Genomic DNA, 21211 nt, shown 5'->3' on the forward strand with positions numbered 1-21211 from the left:
CCCACAAATTTTCAATTTCAGTATTTGACATCAAGGCCACAGTGGACAAGGTTGGCCTGTCTTCAGGGTGCAGCTGCACGCACAAGAGGCCTACTTGTATTCTACATCTGATGCCGGAAAGAATTCTTCCATTAGATCATCTATCAGTTGATAGGCAGTCCTTTCATTCCGGAGTTTCCACGCCTGATAGTTTATGCCGATCGTGTAATTGAGAACCAATATGCACCATTTTATTCGTAAAATGTCCCAGTATGTTAAGATTGTGGTCAGGATGGCAAAAATCTGTATACAAATCAGGAACTTTGCGCTGCATTTTGCAACTAATCAAGCCATGAAATCTGTATATAAATCAATTAGATATTGATTTATCTGGTTCTCCTGAGGTAGTAGTGAGAAACTGAGAATCGCATCATGGCTGTGATTAGTCATTACTTGTTAATGTGGAAGCTCAAACATTTCAGAATTGAATTGCTATACAGAGCTGCTATACAACTTTACTAGATCCTTATTGACAGGATCAAAATTTGTTGAACCAATTTCAGTGCCAAAAATTTTCTCTACCTACCCTCCGATAGAGTTATAGTCATGTCATTTGTAGCAGGGTGTTGTTGTTGTTGTTTGTCCATTGAATCTTCTGTTTCATTTGCAGTCCTCTCCGAATAGAAACCTGGCCGCTTAGGCTGGGGAAGTAGAGCAGTCTCACTATTTAACATGGACAGTGCAATGGACATGGTTGGCCTGTCCTCAGGGTGCTGCTGCCCGCACAGGAGGCCAACTTGTATGCATCTCTCCACCTCTGATACCGAGAAAGATTCTTCCATTACCTCATCTATCAGTTGACAGGCATTCCCTTCACTCCAGAGTTTCCATGCCTGAGATTGTAGACAAAATTTGATGGAGGAAACTTCATGTGTAAAGCATTTTAAGGATGAAACACCAAATCCTGTTTACTTACGTGACCAAGTAAGTTATGGTTGTGCTCTGGATGGTGAAAGTCTCTGTTCTTTCTGCCGCTCACAATTTCAAGGACTAGCACTCCAAAGCTAAACACGTCGGATTTTGTTGAATATAGCCCTTTTGTGACGTACTCAGGAGACATGTAGCCACTGCAGATCATCGTATGTCAGTTTCTATGAGAGAAAAACAGTTACCTGCTGGGGAGAAAAAATATGAAATCTGGAAATAGTAAACTTTTAAGTCCCTTACTAAGTGCCAATAACCCTTGTTGTTTTTTCCGGACTCTGATCGCCTCCGAAAGCTCTAGCAATGCCGAAATCTGAAATTTTAGGACTCATCTCTCTGTCTAGGAGGATATTGCTAGCTTTTAAATCCCTATGGATTATTCTCAATCTTGAATCTCGATGCAGGTAAATGAGCCCTCTAGCAATCCCAGTTATAATGTCAAAACGGCATGTCCATGTTAGCAACTTTCTTCTCGTGCTATCTGCAAGAGCTTATAATCAAGTAAGAAAACCAAATTTCTCATGACAAGATAGAAATCAATTGAACAAGATTTTTGTTGAGTGGCACCGTATATGTAGATGTCCAGGCTTTTACTGGGCATATACTCATAAATTAGCATCCTCTCTTCTCCTTGAATGCAGCATCCCAAAAGTTTAACCAGGTTGCGATGTTGAAGTTTGGAGATCACGATGACTTCATTTTTAAATTCAGCAAGTCCTTGATTGGAATCTATCGAAAGCCTCTTTACTGCAATCTCTTGTCCTGTTGGCAGCTGACCCTGGAAATGCGCAAATTTGCAGAATACCAATATAACAGAAGAAATTTGAAGTACATAGTCTAATTTGTAAGATTGCACATCATAAATGGATTACTACTACTTGAAAATACCTTATAAACTGGTCCGAAACCACCTACTCCAATCTTGTTTGAGTTAGAAAAGTTGTTGGTTGCCTTTGCAATGGTCATCATCTCAAAAGTCGGTAATGATAGGTCTTCCATTACTCCAGAATGAAGCTGTGGTTTTAGCCCTGCACTCAGAACATGTCTAACATTATAACCAAACTTGAACTCAAATTTATTTCCAAAGACGAAAATAAAGTCTCAAAGATGATCTGTCCGCCTGGTCGCTTGAAGGTCTTAAAACTTTAATTATGAAGTCCCTAATTGACCTGGTAGAGAAGTGTAGGAATAAGAAAAAGCTATACAAACTCCCTCCATAAGAGTAATCCAGGAGCCGTACACGATCAAACTCCAAACAAACCCGATTCAAAACGAATCTTATCGCATAGTCAAGGAACATGGCAGAGCCAACAAATACAAAGTGTTTAATTTTGTAAATATTGATAGAAGTTTGCTATAAACATTGATAAAAGTTTGATAATAACAATCCTGCTCGATTATAGGCTACAACAAAATTTGCAGAAGGCTCTGACTATGGTCCGCATAGCGATCCGCTGCTGGCAGCCAGTGTCAGTTACGGATCCACCTGCAGACCTTCAATGTCAAGCTGGCCTAGATTCTTTCTTTCTCCATACCTTGCTAGCACAGTTATGATTACAACAAAAATAAATGTAAATACTAACAAAAATTATAGAAACTACCTTAATTAAAATCCTAAATGAATTCTCGAGTATAGATGAGAGATTCCTGAATTATCTCACTAGAACAAGATTCAAGATGCCTAGACTTAAATGAGACAGATGTAAAAAATATAGCTTTTCTTGATAAAAGGATGCATTTTGTCTTCTGTTATGTCCTCATCCCATCTTTTCTAACGTAAACCATTTACTGCACCATCATTTCTCCGCGAGCATATTTCTATGATTGTCTCCCTCAAATTACTTAGCACCCCAAATGTCTGGCATCAGCGGGATGAGCAGAGTTATAATACGAATCTATTTCTACATTATTAGACCAGTTGGAGAAGTAGCAGGCAATAGGAGGGCCTTACTGTTTTCTCGGCGTATTCAAGATATGAGCTCTTGATCAGAAGATACATGTTTTACTTAAGGCAGTTGTCATCAGCAAATAATAAGTTGAGAACAAAAGAAAAAAGCATCGACTGTTTCTCCTTTTTTCGGATGAAATAGTTAATTGCTCATTACTTTGCATGAGTTCTGTGTCTTCTGCAGTAACAGTAAAACAATGCGGCAAGTGTTTTCATCAATGTTAAGCAAGTATTTGCTAACAAGCGATATTTTGTTAGAACACATTCTTGAAATGAAAATCGATCTCGAGTTTCTGAATTTACCTCGTCTCCGTGATCTCTTGAACAGGATGAACCAAAAAGTCAAAACTAGCAAGGCCAGAACAACTGAACAAGGCACCACGACTAGAATGGTCTTTTTTCTTTCGTTAGAGCCTGTTGTGAGCTTTATAAAGTCAATAACTGTCAAAAAATAGAGGTGCAAGAAAAAAACAGATTATTAAGAAATAATGGAGTAATAAAGAATTTCAAGATACCTAGATCCGCAGCTTCTACACGAATATAAATATTTTGATTGCTTGGGGTAGCTAATCGCCTTATATCAATCAAATCCCCATACCAGAAGAAGCAACCACTTCCCCTCCCTGAAACGTTTGAATTGGCATATGCAGTACAAGTGCAATTCTTCAAACACTCCTCTTCACATTCCTTGAGAGTTGCACTGCTGTCCATCCAATCCAGCCAGTGATCGGGAACCTTTACTCCCTTTACCTCCATAAAACCTTCTCCCTTCGAACAATTTAGAGGTTGTTTCCTAAGGCATCCATTGGACCGTAGGCCAATTTCCCAATCCTGAGGTGACTTAGGCACGTAGCCAGTCAAGCAGCTGCAGCGAAAAGGATCATTTATGGTGCAAATACTGTTGGTACCACAATAGCCATAATTATCACAAGAGTCAATAGGAATACTATAGATGACTATCCATTCTAGGCTGCTGCTGCTGTTCCATAAATAGCTATAGATTTCCCCAGAGTAGCTGACCACAATCCTTGCGAGAAGTGGACTACTTTCAGGAACCTCATAGTAAACCTCGTTTGTGTTGACAAAGATTGTTGGGTTGAAGACTGCAGGTATTGGCGGTGGTATGGAAATAACTCCACTAAAGCCAACACCATTGAAAGGTCCAGTTCGAAACTGTAGAGAATTACCTTTCCAGAGTTGAACCTCCAGGGGACGTCCAGTACCGCTGATGCCATATGTAAATTGCCCTGAGGATGGATCATCCATACTCTTCCAGGATGTCAATTTTCGATTTATGCCAGTCCTGGAATCTCTCCCTAATTTCATCCCTGGAAGCCAAGTATCAGTGAAATTATCAAAGCTTTGCCAGATGTACCCTTCATCATTTTCTTTGTCATCATGTCTCAGAACAAGATTCCCAGAGTCCAAGAGCTGCAAAACAGTCCCACTTGAGGATATCTCCTGAATATCAGTAGACCAAACTGTTTTTCCTGTACCGTCTCGAAGGATCAAGTTTCCATCTTTAACAATGCTGACAGCCCCTAATGAGTCATTGAGAGAGCTATTTCTGTTTGCCACCCACACAATGGTCTGTGGGGTCATTCCATGGCACCATATTCCTAGGTATCTCTTTCTTGAATTTGGAGGACTGAAGAAGCCAAACTCAAATCTATTTCTAGCAGATACCAATGTCAGGCCATCAGTTATAGTCTCAGATGCAGCTAAGATATCAGTTGCCCTGACAACAGAAAGTATGAATCCTACTGTGCAGTAGAAAACCGGAAATATGACAATGATCTTCATATGAAGATCAGAATGCATGAATGGCCGTTGAATACGCGAGCTGATGGAGTGGGAAGTAAGTCTAAAACCAATTTAGTCAACATTACTTAAGTATTTTTTAGAACTAGAATGTTGAGTAGAGCAGTTGTTTTACTTTGAAGGTTGAAGTCCAGATACGCCATCAAACTGTGAATATCAGTCAAAGGTGTTGGGCACGTTGATCATGTAGGTCAACACAAGTCATTATTGAGAAAAGTCTCAAGTTTGTTAGTCCAACCTTCCTAGTGGTGACTGGTGAGCTTTGACAAACAAGCATGTGGAAAAAAACCGAAAGCTTCTCTCTGGAAGCTCACTATCAATGGTGAAATTTGCAAATGTCTTCTAAAGCAGCAATCACACTGGATTTTTCCCATGAATCCAGCCAGGTGAATAAACAATTACTTGTGGTTCGGCCCAAGTTGATCTCCTTTAAGCTGCTTCGAGCTTAATGTACGAGGACCATAATAATTATGTGGACTAAACTGTATAGTAACATTGCATAAGAAAAGTTAAAAATTGTCGGGGAGTTGGTTCATGGTCCAAAACTACATGGGTATTAATAATCCAATGGGCCTAAGTTAAGTTCCGAGCTCGTTTAAGCTGCTTCGAGGCCTGCAAGAATTATGTATAGTACCATTGCGTTCTCTATGTTGGAGGCCTCATGTTCACTTCTTGCCGTCTAGATCCATAATGCCACTTAACTTCTAACTGGGTATTAATGGTCCAATGGGCCTAAGTTGACCTCTGACCTCGTCTAGAACCATAACATTACTTAGCTTCTAGTTGGGTTTTAATAACCCAACGGACAAAAGTTTAGTTGGGTATTAATAGTGCAATGGCCCTAAGTTGAGCTCTGAGCTAAAGATATGAGGACCACGCCTGCAATAATTACAGAGTAACATTGTATAAGAAACCAATGCTTAATGTAGGAGGACCATGCCTGCAATAATTATGTATACTAATTGTCGGGGACTTGGTTCATGGTCCACATTCACTCATTGCCGTCTAGAACCATATTGTCACTTAGCCGGTCGTTGGGTTATTCAATGATCCAATGGGCCTAAGATTACATATCAATCTATTACTGTTCTCCCCGCTAATGTAGGACTCTTGATTGGAGATCTTACATATAACCGCCGCACGACATTGCGCACTTGTTAAGGATACATTTCATACGATTTTTTTAGTAATTTAGGGTGCATTTGATAAAATTAAAATTTAAAAATTAAAATTTGAAGTCTAAATTTATTAAATTATTAAATTGTTAAGTATTAAATCCAATATATTTGTGTCATTAATTTTGGAAGCAAGTTTTGCCTAGAAAATTCAGTATCACTTAATTAATTCGGATGTTCAATTTTTTATTATTAAACGGTCTGAAGATCTGAATTTATTAAATTTAAGTATTGAATTGAATTATCAAACAGTATTGTTATTAACTAACAACTAACCATGTTCCAGGCAGACAGCTCGTCTCCTCGCAAATCGGAGATCTTGGGATTCATTCATCTCGCTATCCAATAACACATTGCTAGCTTTAAGATCCCGGTGAATAATTCTAAGTCGAGAATGTTGAACAAGATGATGAGGAGTCGCTGGCTGACAGCTATCAAAAGTCAAAAAAGAGAAGAAGGTCCTAAACTGTATGATATTGAAAGTCAGCTAAGCATCTATCGAAGTCAACGCTCTAATAGCGCATCATTTAGAAAACTGCAGGGCTGCTCATGCAGATTGGCAGTAAAAAAGCTGTACTACCTATTCTAATTAACTATTGTATGGATTACATCATTATTTGTTAGTCTGCAGATCTGACTTCTTACGACAATATAGACTCTGAACCAAGATTCATGCACTTGTAGTAATGACTATATAAAGAAACTCAAGAAGATGGGAATGGAATCTACTACGATACTTTCCCTGAATTATCCATCAATTAACTCCATAACCAAGCCGAGTTATCCACAAAATCCCATTTCAGTGCATTTGACTCATGAAACTGGATGTTTGCATGATTCTTACGGACATTGTAACTGGACTAAATGGACAACCCAAAGTATCCCCCGTCCCATACACGAGGGTGGCTAAATAACAAAACAGAAAATTTTGTGGATGATATTTGTTCTACCTTTTGCAAATGAAAGAAAATGGCATCCTCAACTTTTCGAATGGTGAGTAGAGTTTCACTGGAATGATTAATCGTCCGGGCCGTCCTGTACTTTCATTACCGTCTTCGTGTTACCATTTGTCATTTTGACTAAATTACATTCCAATAATTTCACTTTGACGTTCATTACATGAAACACAATACAGAGGAAAGTGTCAAAAAGATTTCTTCTCTAGTGAGGTACTGTACACCCAATCTCGTCAAGAGGCATGCATCTATATGTCTTGCCTTGGTCCTTTCCATCTTAAGCAAGGAGGGATGTGAGTTGCCATTTCTGACTCTTCCGTGAACTATAGCAATCCCTTGTTTAATAGATCAAACATGACCTCTGGGAGTCCAGAGAATGAATAAGTCTTCAGGTGGATAGATTTATTTCTGCCAGCCTAAGAGACTGGGTACATGAATAATTCTATATTAAGGATAAAGAACTCAAACGGTTAAAATGTAAAGCCTAATCAGGTGCACTCAACAACTTGATGACTTAGTATTCTGTGATTGAAAGTCGAAAGTAAAGTTAAAAAGAGCATAAAGGCATTTTTACTTGCAATTTCCATCAGGAAAAGATGCTTTCTGAAGGAGATTTTGTGTAATTTGATTATAGACAAAAGTACTGTTTTTATCGACCCTCAACTACAGTGATAGTTACATCATTTGTGGTAGGGCATTCTTCACCTAGCAAATCTAGTCTCTCATCTCCACACCTTTCCATATAGAAACCAGGCGTCTTAGGTTGGGGAAGGATGGTACTTTCACCATCCAACATCAATAGTACATCGGACATGGTAGGTCTATCTTCAGGGCGTCGCTGAACACACAAGAGGCCAACTTGAATGCATTTTTCTACCTCAGACATGGGAAATGATTCTTCCATTAGCTCATCTATTAGTTGAGAGGCATTCCCATCATGCCAGAGTTTCCATGCCTGGAATTATTTGATAATAGTTAATCATAAAATTTTTTGCACAATTTTCTGCAGATGAGAACTGCAATGGATGAACTTACATGTCCGAGTAGGTTAAGGTTGTGGTCTGGATGGCAAAAACCTCTGTTCTTTCTGCCACTGATAATTTCCAGGATCAATACTCCAAAGCTGAAGACATCTGATTTCATTGAGTATAGTCCATTTACAACGTATTCGGGAGACATGTAGCCACTGCACGCCGACATTGAAGTTGTGAAATCAAGCAATGCTACTTCCTGAAATAAGAAATGACAATAAAAGCAGGGAGCGAAGTAACTTTCTTACTAGGTGCCAACAACCCTTCCTGTTCTTTCGCAACTCTGATCTCCTCCAAAAGTTCTAGCAATGCCAAAATCTGAAATTTTAGGATTCATCCCTCTGTCGAGAAGAATATTGCTAGCTTTCAGATCCCTATGAACTATTCTCAATCTTGAATCTCGATGAAGATAGAGAAGCCCTCGAGCAATTCCAATAATAATGTCAAAGAGCCTCGTCCACGTTAGTGAATGCCTTCTTGTACTATCTGTTAAGAGCATCTAATTAAACATATGTGTGTGTTTTTCTGACCTATAGCAGTCACTCCAGTCATTCTTAATACTTTTTCCCTAGGATTTGCTCTTTTACTGTTGTCTTGCAAATTGTTAAAAAAAAAAAAAAAAGGGGAGGGTTAAGATTGCGAACCATAAATATAGTAATCCAAGCTTTTGTTATGCATGTATTCATAAATCAGCATCCTCTCTTCTCCTTGAATGCAGCATCCCAAAAGTTTAACCAGATTCCGATGTTGAAGCTTAGAAATCAATTTAACTTCATTTTTGAACTCAATCAGTCCTTGATTGGAATCTACAGAGAGCCTCTTCACTGCAATTTCTTGACCAGTTGGAATCTGACCCTATAAAATGTCAAGTGAGTCCAGATAGTTTGCCAGGAACTTGAAGTTTCTACACAAAATGAATGCTTATAGTCCTGCACTTCATGATACCTTAAAAACAGGGCCAAAACCACCCTCTCCGAGCTTGTTAGACTCTGAAAAGTTATTAGTTGCTTTTGCAACACTCATTATCTCAAAAGTTGGCAATTCCAGGTCTTCCATGTCTTTAGACCAGCGCTGCAGTTTTACCTTTCCAGCTGCAATTGGTGCAACATTAGAAAAGAAACTAGCAACTGAAATAGTTAACCGATAGATGTATTCTTTACTATAAAGTTTGCATCCTTTGGCCTGGTCTTTGTGGAAGTCTCTATCTTTCAGATCCCATGCCTTAATACAGGATCTCATAAATTTAATCGAATTGAGAAAAATACTAAAAATGAAATATTAATACAGAAAATGTACAATAAGATGTCATAATAATGTTGCTTTACTTGTTTAATCTCAGTCAGTGTTGTAAACAATGTACTTGATAATCCAGAATCGATCCTTTATGTTTTAGCATGTGTGCATGTCAGATGACGAAAAATACCATTACAATAAAAATCCCATATACTTTTTCTTTCTCTTCCACCCCCCCCCCCCCCCCCGCCTTCCCCAATCCCAAAAAGACACACATGACACAACCCTTGGAAGAACAAAGTCTGATTGATGTGCTTCTGACAATCGTATCTATCTGTATTCCGGTTAAGTCATATGTGCAGTCAGAGAAGGAAGCAGTAGTGGGATGGCTACGTCCCTGCTTTGATGTTGTTTAGCAAGGAAAGCTTTGATCAGAAAAGAAACACATTCAGGAATTCAACGAGAAGATGACTGCAGAAACGCCAAATAGAAAATGAAAGGTAATACATGACTTCAGTTTTAATATGTGGTACATGTTCTCAGATCTCTACATGGCAACAGCTAAAATTGCTGGTTATGGTCACTATTGATGAGGAAGCAATTAGTTTTGCAGCTAACAAGATTTCTGTCAGTGCAATAAAAAGTGAGTTTACCTTGTATATGTGCTCTCTTAAGTAGGATGATACAGCAAACTGAAAACATCACTGTCAAAGATAATGAGGAAGTTAACACAACCAAGATGACCTTGTTTCTTTTCTTTGGGCCTGTTATCAAATCCATGTACTCAATTAAAGTTCAGAAACAAATATTCAAAAGGCAAAGACTGGTTGACTGCAACTGATAAAGTAGTTCAAGCAATTAAAGTACCTAGATCAGAAGCTGCAACACGAATATAGAGGTTTTGAGCACTTGGTCTTACTAGTTGCCTTACGTCAATCAAATCCCCATGCCATATTAGGCAGCCAATTCCCTGCCCTGAAACGTTTGAATTAGCATATGCCGTGCAAGAACAATTCTTCAAGCACTCTGCTTGACATTCCTTCAGGGACATACCGGTGTTAATCCAAATCAACCAATGATCTGGAACTTTAACGCCTTTTAGTTCCAAGAAACCTTCTCCTTTTGAACAATTTAGTGGATGTTTCCTAACACATCCACCAGTCCAATCATGGATTTCCCAACCCTGTTGTGATTTAGGTATGAATCCAGTCAAGCAACTGCAAATAGTTGGGTCACTTATCGTGCAAATACTGTTGGCACCACAATGGCCATAATTATCACAAGGGTCATTGGGAAGATTACCTACAAGTAGCCATTTTAGACTGGTAGCATTCCAGACATAACGCTGCATTATGCCGGAGTAGTTTAAAACAGACCTTGTTGTAACAAGTTTGGTCTCAGGAACGTACTCGTAGTATGTCTCTTCTGCATTCACCACAAGCTTCAGGTCGAAGACATTGTTTGGTTCAAAATTGAGTCCGCTGAAACCAACTCCATTCCATGGTCCGCTTCTATACTGTAGAGAATCTTCTTCCCAAAGTACAAATTCCAAGGGCGGTCCACGGGGATTAACACTACAACTGTATTGCCCTGGGGCAGGGTCATCTGCACTTGTCCATGATGTCATACGTCGAAACAGGCCACTGCTGGGATCCTTCCCTAGCTCCATTCCTGTTAACCATGTATTTGAAAAATGATCAAAGCTTTGCCAAATATAGTCTCCTGCATTTCCACCTTTGTCATTTCTCAGGACAAGATTCCAGAATCCAATAGCTGCAAAAAGGTCCCATTTGAGGATATGTTCTCCGCACCTGTAGACCAAACAATCCTCTCTGTCTGGTCTTGGAGGATGAAATTTCCATCTTTTGCAATGCTTACAACTCCTGATGAGTCATTAAGCGGATTATTCCCATTTGCAACCCAAACAATGGTTTGTGGACTCATCTGAAAGTACCATATTCCCAAGTATCTATTTCTGGAGCTTCCGGGACTAAAGAAGCCAAACTCAAATACATTTCTCGCAGATACCAAAGTCATGCCATCGGTGATTGCCCCTGGTGGAGTCAGCATGTCAATTGCCTGGGAGATTTCAATCAGGCAAATTATCAGGAATATACTGTAACAAAAACCCACAAAAGCAGCAGCACGACTGCCCCTGGAAATGGTTGATCGAGACATATCACATTCATAGCTGTCGATATGAATCTGTCGGGCCATGATTTTGGCTAGATGTTCAAAACTTGGAGTGACAGAGATGATCTTGTCTCTGATTCTTCAGTTCATCCTTTTCTCTAGAAGGGGTGGCAAAGAAGAAACTATCACGGGAACGGCAAGTGCAAGACTGCAAATTGTCCCCGGGTAAGAAACTGAACTCAAGTTCTAAGGCGTATAACTAACTTCATAACTGGTTTGTATCCGATTCTCGTTTCATATGTTTTGCAATCACTTGGCAGGAGTTTCAGTGAAATATAAAGCTGGAAGACGAGCCTGACAGGATTTTAGTGCTTCATTGGAGCACTAAATTCAACTCAGTTTGTCTGGCATTCTTCATTTGAACTCAACGTGACAAAGTCGCAGTTTTAGAAAGCATCCAACTCACACTTCGACACGGAATTTTCTGCCTATGGAGATTTTGAGAGTCAGCTTTGAATGCAATAGTTGTATGTCTTTTGCGTGTTCAATATATACATAATACAGTACATTTGGTTACACCCTTGCGGAAATTTTCTTTCTAAATTTTAAATGACTCTATTGTATTGAATCAATTGATGTTAGAGCTAAATGTTGAACAAATCAATGAGGGTCCTTCAGAATTCTGTCCAGAGCGGTACTCTAATTAATCAAACCTGAATGGTTTTTAATGTTAATTAAATATATAGACAAGTTAAGCTCGATGGATATAAAATTCCAAATTCGTATATAAAAGTAAATTGATTCAAGTGTATAAAAAACATTCAAATGGTAGTCAATTAAAACGTTCATGAATTGTATTTTTTTTTTTTTTTGATCCGGCAATGTACCAATCACAGTGGGGAGAGGATAATTTGTGCTTTTCCAGACAATGCTTTCTAGTCTCAATAGAAAGGATCGAACAAAAATTAATTCCATTTTTAAGCTGCTGGCTTGGCCCTTTGGTAAAGATTTTCAACTGTTTCGTTGACTTTTTGTGCACCAATTTTCAAGACTTGCACCATTTCTTATGTTTTTATCTATGTTTTCAGAACCGGACCGGATATCGACTCGGTCGAGCTCAGGGGTCAATGGGTTCAACCGGGTTCGATAGGGGTTGAACCAGATGACGTCATAAATAAAATTTATTTAAAAATTAAAATATTATATGTAAAATACTTAATAACATGTTAATATTAATAAAGGTATATTCATATATATTTGATGTTTCAAATATATTTAATAAGAAAATACAAATAAATTAGAGCAATCAAGTAACAATTTATATTATTGAATAAGCATTAACAAGTTTAGAATTAAAATTATGGACTTAATTGAAAAATAACACCAAACTTTAAGACAACATTTATAAAGTATGAAATATTTGAGATATGTTAATAATTTTTAACAACTTAAGGATCAAAACATCATATTAAAAATATTCTGCCATTTCAAAAAAAGTAAAAAAAGAAAAAAAGAAAAAAAGAGACCGGGTTCATTTTTCAGGTCAAACCGGGTCAAAACCCGGGTTTTGACCTGGTTTGACCGAATTGTTGATTTCCCGGTTTTTAAGATTAACTCGGACCGGTCAACTGGCCGGTTCCCGGTTCGACCGGTCGAACCGAACCGGCCGGTCCGATCCGAGTTTGAAAACAGAGGTTTTTATCAATTTCACAAAAGAAACATTTATAAGTTGTGAGCAAACAGTGTCCATAGATATTGCTCTTCACGTCACGGCTTGCACTTTGCCAATCTTGCAAGGTAATTTCAATCTAGAGTCCAGAAGTTTAATTTAACTTTATCATGCGATAGGTCTTCTTAGATTAAACAAGGGACATGTAACTATGGTCAAAGTCTCGAATGCAGTTCCATTTGGATTGTTATTTTTAGGAGTTTTTATAGAAAAATATATTATAACGATTTGATGTATATAAGATAATTGATAGGTTACAATTTTATCATCTATTTTATTATTAATTTCCCTTATTATCCGATCTGATGTGAATTAATTGTTAAATTCTACTCACTTTTGAAGAATTGACATTTATTACAAGGAATAGAACGTAAATACCATAACAAGTGCCAATTTGATAATCATCAAGAAGGAGTGTAGGGATATTTTTAAAATATTAAGACGCGATCCTTTTTTATAATTTGCGAAAGACAGCATAAAAGAAGAAAAAAGAACGAAGGGCTGGAGTTTTCTTCCTCTCGGGAGGGGGGCGGGAGGCCGCCGCACAGTAGAGAGGAGGCACTACTTTGGAGTTACTATGTTTGACTTTTCGTTCTTAGTTTTCGTTGTGATAATTCTCCCTCGGATGTGAGGAGAAATTAGGAGCTTTTGTTGACTTTTCCTTTGTGAGTTTTTGGAGTAGTTCCCAATTCACGCATGTCAGGAGTTTTAGAACTTTGACTTTGCCCTTTTCGTCTCTTAGTAGCTTTGTATGCCCGCATGGCAGGAACAATGGGAAGATTCAACCATTCTATGCAGGTTTCGTTTCCTCTGATTATTTGAACGAATTGAACTCTCGGAAATCAGAGACAATGGCCGCGACTCTTGCCCCAGTTTTGTATGGTTTCTTCTCATTAAGTATGAACTAATTTCTGCACTCTAATCAGGGAACAACGGATACTTTGAATCGCCTAAAATTGTGAGATCGATTTAATTTTATTTTTTCTTTTTATTTATTGGTATTCGTATATTTCTCGATTGTAGTGTTTACGATTATTTGATTAATTGATTGTCTTGGATCCGGATAATTAGTTAACTTGATAATTTACTGTCAATTAAGGCATTAAATCCGTAATTGTTTAATTGCCTTGAATTAATGACAACTGGCATGATTAGGTTTGTGTCAGGAGGGATACGCGGGCTAATCTAAAATAACCCTGGTAGTGCGTTATTTGGTTAGAATATGGCTCCTCTAATACGTAAGGCAATTGCGGAATTAAATCTTACGGGCGTACCTAGGATTATTTCTCAATTAGAGTAGTGGTTAACGGGCGTACCTTAATCACCGACATAGTAAGGAGGGGTTGACTGTCATCGCTTGTTTGGCAGTTATAACCTATTTATTAGTAAATAATTGGATTTGGTTTTGCTTCGATGATCAATTAGGTGCACCATTGCTGAAGTTATTTCTTGGCTAGAGCCTTAGTTATCATTCATTTGATTTTAGTAACTTGTTATTTAATTTTTAATAGTTTCTTAGATTTTATTTGAATTTCTTTGATTGTCATCTTCTGCACAAAAACACCCCCTTTGTTACTGTGGATTTGAAAAGAAACAATTACTCTCAGTCCCTGTGGATTCGACCCTGCTTACCACTATTTACAAAAACTAACTTTAATTGAGCAGGTTTTTATTATTGCACAGGCTGACAACCTGTCAATAATAGAAATGTGTTTACGAAAATCATAAAAAATTTTCTGCGTAAAATCATATTCCAAACATAGAAACTATGATGCTGTCTAAGTAAAGAAACGTGGGGGATATAACCGTCATGTGGTATGTGTAATATTATATTTATAGGTTTGTTTGGATTGCGATTTATTTGCCAAAATATATTTGCTTACATTATCATTACAATTTTCAACACACCTTTTTATCTCACATACATCACATCACAAAAAGTGCTACAGTAAAAATATCTCTAATAATTCACAATCCAAACAAACCCATTGAGTAAACTCTTTCTTGTTTGGGCAGCTTTTTGCAGCAAAAAAAAAAAACCTTCCAATTTCTTGTTTTCCTAGCTGAATTTTGGAAGTCATTGACAATAATTTCCAAGGTCGAAATTACCTACTAAATGGGTCTCCACCTTGGTTCGATAGAAAAATTGGATGCAAAATATCAAGCTTCATAAGTTTTGCCTTGGTTATACCCACTGCGAGACAGGAATTTAACTTGAATATTAGGTATTAACCAATTCGATCTTCCTCGCTAAAACGAAATGAAATATATTAATCAACATTAAAACGTTGAAGAATACAGCATAAAGGATCTCAAGTTAAATAATACACGAAGAAATGCAACTCTTGAAATTTAGGTAAATGATACTAAAATAACGACACAACAAGACATCGTGCTTTAATTAACAGTAGAACTGGAGATGTGAGCATCTCGTCAAAGTAGGTGAATTCTCTTCATACGATCCTACTTGCAAGTATCTCAGTTAAAAATTAACAGAGAGCTGAATTCCAAACCTTGCCAAATGGGGTAGAGCCTTCATTCTTCTACCCCTTTCTTCTCTTATTTTCTCTGACAACACCAAAGTCAAATAAAAGAAAATGCTTTTCAAGAAATCTTCCCCCACTTTATCCCTTGTCATCCTAGTTTATGATTCCTGCATATTTACTTATCATGAAATTGAATTCTGGTATCGGCCAAAGCTCAAACCAAAGTCCAAACAAAATTTACATTTGAACTGATTAATATGGAAGAGAAATTAACGTTCTGCAACATATACTATACACTTAGGAATGTACGCAAATGATTGCATTTACACACCCTTTAAATTCTTTTAAAGAAATATATACATGCTATGAACCAGAACTTATCGACCATGTAACAGTGTTACTGTTACATCAGTAGAATTATGCGGCATTTTCCCACTTGATGTAGAATCTGTGTCAATAACAGTTCTCTCAATGTAAAAACCAGGTTGTTTAGGTTGCGGAAGAGTTGGATTCTCACTGTCCAAAAGTAATAGAACAGTTGACATGGCAGGTCTGTCATCAGGCCGCTGTTGAACGCACAAGAGGCCAACATGGATACACCTCAACACCTCAGATGTAGAAGCCGCCCCCTCCATAAATGGGTCAACTAGTTTCGAAGTATTTCCTTCATTCCATAGTCTCCAAGCCTAAATTCAGAGCCACCCTCAGGTCAGTTGTATTATTCTCTACAAGATGTTTGTCAAGAAAGTATTGCAGTTAATTTTGGACTCACATGTCCCAAAAGGTTGAGGTCATGATCAGGATGGCAAAATCCTCTGTTCTTTTCACCACTAACTATCTCCAAAACCAGGACACCAAAGCTGAACACATCAGATTTAACTGAAAACAGGCCATCTACTGCATACTCAGGAGCCATATAGCCACTACATGGAAACATGGAAGAATATTCATCATTTGCAAATTAGCTACTGATGTCTGTGAAAAAGAGGCAGGGATAAGAAAATGTGCTTACTATGTTCCCATGACTCTCTTGGTGTTATCCTGGTAATGTTCACAACCAAATGTTCGTGCCAGGCCAAAGTCAGAGATTTTAGGATTAATTTCACTGTCGAGAAGAATGTTGCTTGCTTTCAAATCCCTATGAATTATTCTCAACCTGGAATCTCGATGAAGGTATAGAAGTCCCCGAGCAATTCCAACAATTATGTCAAAGCGTTTTCTCCAATCAAGTACTTTTCCTCTTCCTTGATCTATGATGTATTCAACTTATGTTAGCCTCTTTCATTTAAACAAAATGAGCATCAGAAACTATAGGAAACTTACTGAAGATGAATAAGTCCAGACTCCTGTTGGGCATATATTCATATACTAACATTCTCTCATCCCCATGAATGCAGCACCCTAGCAGCCTGACAAGGTTTCGATGCTGCAGCTTTGCAATTAAGATCACTTCATTTTTAAACTCTTCAATACCTTGTCCAGAATCTTTTGAGTCTTTCTTGACTGCTATTTGTTGCCCTGTTGAGAGGATACCCTGCAAAGCAACTTATATTTGAGTTAGAATAAGCAAAATGTCCTACAAGAAATGTTAAAGGAAGTCAATGGATATGTGACAGACACTACCTGGTAAACAGGACCAAATCCACCTTCTCCAATCTTATTTGCGAATGAAAATTGATTAGTAGCATTTGAAATGGTGATCAAATCAAATAAGGGTAACTCTATCTCGTCATCTGCAATTCTTTTGGTATTCTCCTGGCTTGCAGTCTCTTGTTCTTTAGCTGACAATTTAGGTAAAAATCGCATTAGACATCAATGGGAAAGGGAACCATCCAGCATCTAACCCCTTATCCTGAAGAATCAAGTTATATCCCTACTACTACGATTTGCTCTTGCCGGGTCGATCAAATTGCAGAAGTTGAGATCATATGTTTTACATTCTATCATACAACAAACAATCTATCTAATAATGACTGCTTAACAGTAATTGACCTCCTAAATACTAAATAACTTGAAAGCAGTTATTCCTCCAGCTGAAGAACACCTGCGCTACAGTTAGATTGCTATGCATGGTGGTTTCAAGTCCCCCTCTTTTCCGCTAGAGTTCCAAATTTTTAAGAAAACTAGTTGGCATGTATGACAAACTCCCACCACATCGGATTGGATTCTTTATTTTTTTTTCTCCTTATCTTTTTAATTCTCGTCGGAGGAAAAAAGAAAAAAAGAAAAACCCTGAGGTCCAAATTTTAGTCAAGGCAATAATCTCAAGAACATCCAATGTGAACCAAATCAACTAGGCGATGTGGCTTCATCATATCTAAAGATGAGATGAATCTGCATCGCTTGCCGTTTCAAATTGCATATCATCAAAATTAGAATATGTATTGACTAATGCTTATGAAATTGCACAAGAAAATGACTTTAATATGCCATACTCCAATTAGTGCCGCGTAAAATATTAAGGATGCTGAAAAAGTAAATTTGGTTGAACAAAATCCTAACAGTTTGAGCTGAAATTATCCACAAGTGGGTTCCTAAAAATATTCTTCTATATTCCATTGGCATTGAAAAACTGGACGTGACTTTTGGAATAGGCCCATTGGCCATAAGACTATTGCAGAACAAGTGGAAAAAGGTGTAATCTGTTTGCGTCCGAATATGAAGAAAACTTGCCAGATGACAAGGATGGTAAAACATATTTGTCAACTGAGGCATTTCGTCAAACATTTATAATGCAATAATAGCAAAGCTAGGGTTTACCTTGACCACCCTTTGCGGTCCATTTACGTAATAGACACCACCCGCCGAGGACCAACACAAGAGTCCCTAAAGCCACCGACACCGATATTATCAAAATATCCCTTTTGCTGTCAGACCCTTCCACAATCCATCAAGAATGACAGCGAAATACATTAGTATCACTTTTATTCATAGAGCCCACAAAGAAGGAAAAAAAAAAAAAAAGGGACGACTTGTAAGACTTTGCAGTTTGCAGTTTGCGTCCTTAAAGTTTTGTCAAGGTTCAGTTTGTGCACCAAACTTTTATTTCCAATAGTTTGTATCTTTGATTTGAGGTATAATTTCTGTTCCAATAGTCAATACTCAATATTTAACTGGACAAATGGTCATACTTGTTCCCTATGGTGTTGTTATTAACTTGTTAGATACATGAATGGATTTTTTCCATTTTCACTAGAACTATTAATTTCTGTAATAGGTTTAATTTCACTAGTAAGTTTGTATTCTTTTGATATTTTTAAAGTGCGAAGTGTGCAAATTTTGAAATGAAAAATTTCTTATCATTTTAAAGTGAAATTATGCATTTTGCAATTTTAAATGTGAGGGGCTACAACCAACAGTTACAAATATGAGGAATAATTCGTGCAACTTCTTCTTTTTCTATAGACAACTGAAAAATGTTTCTCGCTTGTGAAGATTAAGATATGCATATCAAACTCTTCTAGACATTGGAAAAATTAATATTTTACTATTATAAAACAACAATAGTCCAACTACTATGACTAAAAAATTTTAGTAATTTTTTTGTCACTGCGTAGTAAATGGAATAAGTTCCTCATAGATAGTAGGTGAACCACTTGGGGAGAATCATTGAAAGAATAAACCATTAGCAGTGTTCATGCACAAAAAAAAAAAAAAAAAAAAAAGGTTTTGTGATGCCAATAATATAGCAATAGTTGCATATCTTTTGTTACCTGAGTGCTAATGTATCAATGATATATAATAGAAGCTGAAGCTTGGCTGCTATAGCAATATTATCATGTTGAGGGCCAAGTTGTATACCAAGTAGTGAATCACAAAATTGCAAATCAAATATACATCCAGTTCAAAAGTGAAGAAAAAGTTACTTTGATAAAATGCATACCTAGTTCAGAAGCAGGCATCCTAATGTAGAGGTCCTGTCCTCCATAATGGTAAGTCCTGACATCTAACAGATCACCAAACCAGACCACACATACACTACCATCAATCTTAGCATAAGCCGTGCAAGAGCAATTTCTCAAACAAGCCGCTGCACACTGCATTGGATCAATCGCTATTTTGTTTACCAGAAAATTCGCGGTATCAGGCAGCTTCAACTTGGAAAACCTTCTGAATCCCTCTGGTCCACTGCAATTCAATGCATTTTTTCGTACACATCCACCTGACCAGTCCATCCTTTGCCAATCCGCAGGAAGTTTTGGGGTGAACCCTGGTGGACAACTACAATAAGGGCTGTTATTGATGTTGCAAATGCCATAACTTCCACAGAGGGCATACTGGTCACAAGCATCGCTCTGCACCGTGGCTATGTCCACCCATTCGTTTCGCCTGATGCTCCAAGTTAGATGCTGAATAAGTCCTGACTGGTTCAGTACGAATCTAGAAACAATTGAATCATTAGTGTTCTCAAATGTGTAGTACTCATTATTTGCATCAAACACGAATTCTGGTCTAAAGACAGTGTTTTCTTCCAGGTCACCGCCCCCAAAGCGAACACCATCCCAGGGTCCGCTTCTGTATTGGATGGCTGATCCTTCGCTCAGAACAACTTGAGGAAGTCCGCCAGGATCAACTCTATACGTATAGGCTCCTGTGGATGGATCCTGCAAGCTTTTCCAGGATGTTAAGTACCATTCCTGGTTTGTTCTGAAGTTCCATCCAAGCTTCATTCCGGGAATTAAAGTATCACACGGATGATCAAAGCTCTGCCACAGATAGGTACCTGAATTTTTGCCATAGTCGCTACCATTTTTCAGAACAAGATTGCCATTGTCCAGCAGCTGCAATGTCGGATTACTGACCAGTGTTGCGGATGTATTCGATGCCCAGATGATAGAATTAGTGCTGTTGTTGATGATGACAATGCTTCCAGATGGTGTGATTGACAGGATACCTGATGAGCTTGGTATCGGATTGTCCTTGTTGGCAACCCATACCACTGTTTGCTCTGGGATGTTCTTGAACCAAATTCCAATGTATCTTTTGCTCACATTTGACGGACCAAAGAAGCCTAACTCGAATTTTCGGCCAGCTGAAGCTAGTGTCCCCCCATTGTCTAATAGAACTTGATTTGGTGCCAAGAAGTCAACTGCCGAAGAAAATTGGCAGAAGAAGGGTGAAGCGATCGAGAAGATGATGAATAGGATGACCATCATTCATGATCTCAATCACCGAGCTCTAGATCATGTTTATTGAGTTGAACAAGACAGGAATGATAATAAAAAAAAGGTAAAACAAAACTTGCAAGATTTGGACTTTGAATTGTGAATTGAATAGTTCAGATTTCAGAACTGGTAACAAAAATTCCAAGAATGACTTTGACTGGGTCAAATGCTAAGTGGTAAAACAATTTTTCGTGATGAGATAAAAGAGAGAGAATAATTGTGAACGCTACTAAGACAAAAATAGATGTGGCAATTTGGATTGAGATCCATTTATTCAGTTGTAATATTGGTTTTAAATGGTTGATCAAAGTAAAACTATTAAATTAAATAAATTTATATGAATTATCCACAAAAATCACATATATCCATTTACTTAAAAACCAAATTGGTTGCAAAACTTATTAGCTAACTGAAATCCCGAATTTGTTGACTAAAGCCGCACATCACAGCTAGCTTGAGTTGGCTTGTCCAAGGAATTAAATAACCGTTGAGAAGTGGTGCAAGCAGGGAAGGATGCTTCTATTATAATCATGGTCAATGAAGCTGAATTATGTGGAGCTTTTCTTGAATT

General features: G+C 37.8%; 2 protein-coding genes and 1 pseudogene across 3 annotated transcripts; all 3 read right to left on the bottom strand.

Moving 5' to 3' along the window:
- Positions 1-395: 395 nt before the first annotated feature.
- Positions 396-4766, bottom strand: LOC140004445 (G-type lectin S-receptor-like serine/threonine-protein kinase At4g27290). Its single transcript, XM_072078859.1, has 7 exons — positions 3427-4766; positions 3215-3325; positions 1852-1991; positions 1531-1741; positions 1207-1444; positions 956-1106; positions 396-872 (listed from the first exon to the last, which is right to left on the bottom strand). The coding sequence occupies exons 1-7, from the start codon at positions 4730-4732 to the stop codon at positions 558-560; spliced, it is 2472 nt and encodes an 823-aa protein (XP_071934960.1). The 5' UTR covers positions 4733-4766; the 3' UTR covers positions 396-557.
- A 2746-nt stretch (positions 4767-7512) lies between these two features.
- LOC113728538 (G-type lectin S-receptor-like serine/threonine-protein kinase At4g27290) lies at positions 7513-11282 on the bottom strand (annotated as a pseudogene).
- A 4367-nt stretch (positions 11283-15649) lies between these two features.
- On the bottom strand, positions 15650-20696 carry LOC113730867 (G-type lectin S-receptor-like serine/threonine-protein kinase At4g27290). Of its 2 annotated transcripts, XM_072078860.1 has the most exons (7): positions 19359-20695; positions 18236-18352; positions 17099-17256; positions 16799-17009; positions 16488-16725; positions 16248-16398; positions 15700-16161 (listed from the first exon to the last, which is right to left on the bottom strand). In XM_072078860.1, the coding sequence occupies exons 1-7, from the start codon at positions 20629-20631 to the stop codon at positions 15853-15855; spliced, it is 2457 nt and encodes an 818-aa protein (XP_071934961.1). In that variant the 5' UTR covers positions 20632-20695; the 3' UTR covers positions 15700-15852. The 2 variants fall into 2 exon arrangements, with proteins under 2 accessions (XP_027111627.1, XP_071934961.1); XM_027255826.2 differs by lacking the exon at positions 18236-18352 and having other exon boundaries at positions 15650-16161; positions 19359-20696.
- Positions 20697-21211: the final 515 nt, after the last annotated feature.

Source organism: Coffea arabica, chromosome 2e (genome assembly GCF_036785885.1).
Source record: "Coffea arabica cultivar ET-39 chromosome 2e, Coffea Arabica ET-39 HiFi, whole genome shotgun sequence".
NCBI classification, from domain to species: domain Eukaryota; kingdom Viridiplantae; phylum Streptophyta; class Magnoliopsida; order Gentianales; family Rubiaceae; genus Coffea; species Coffea arabica.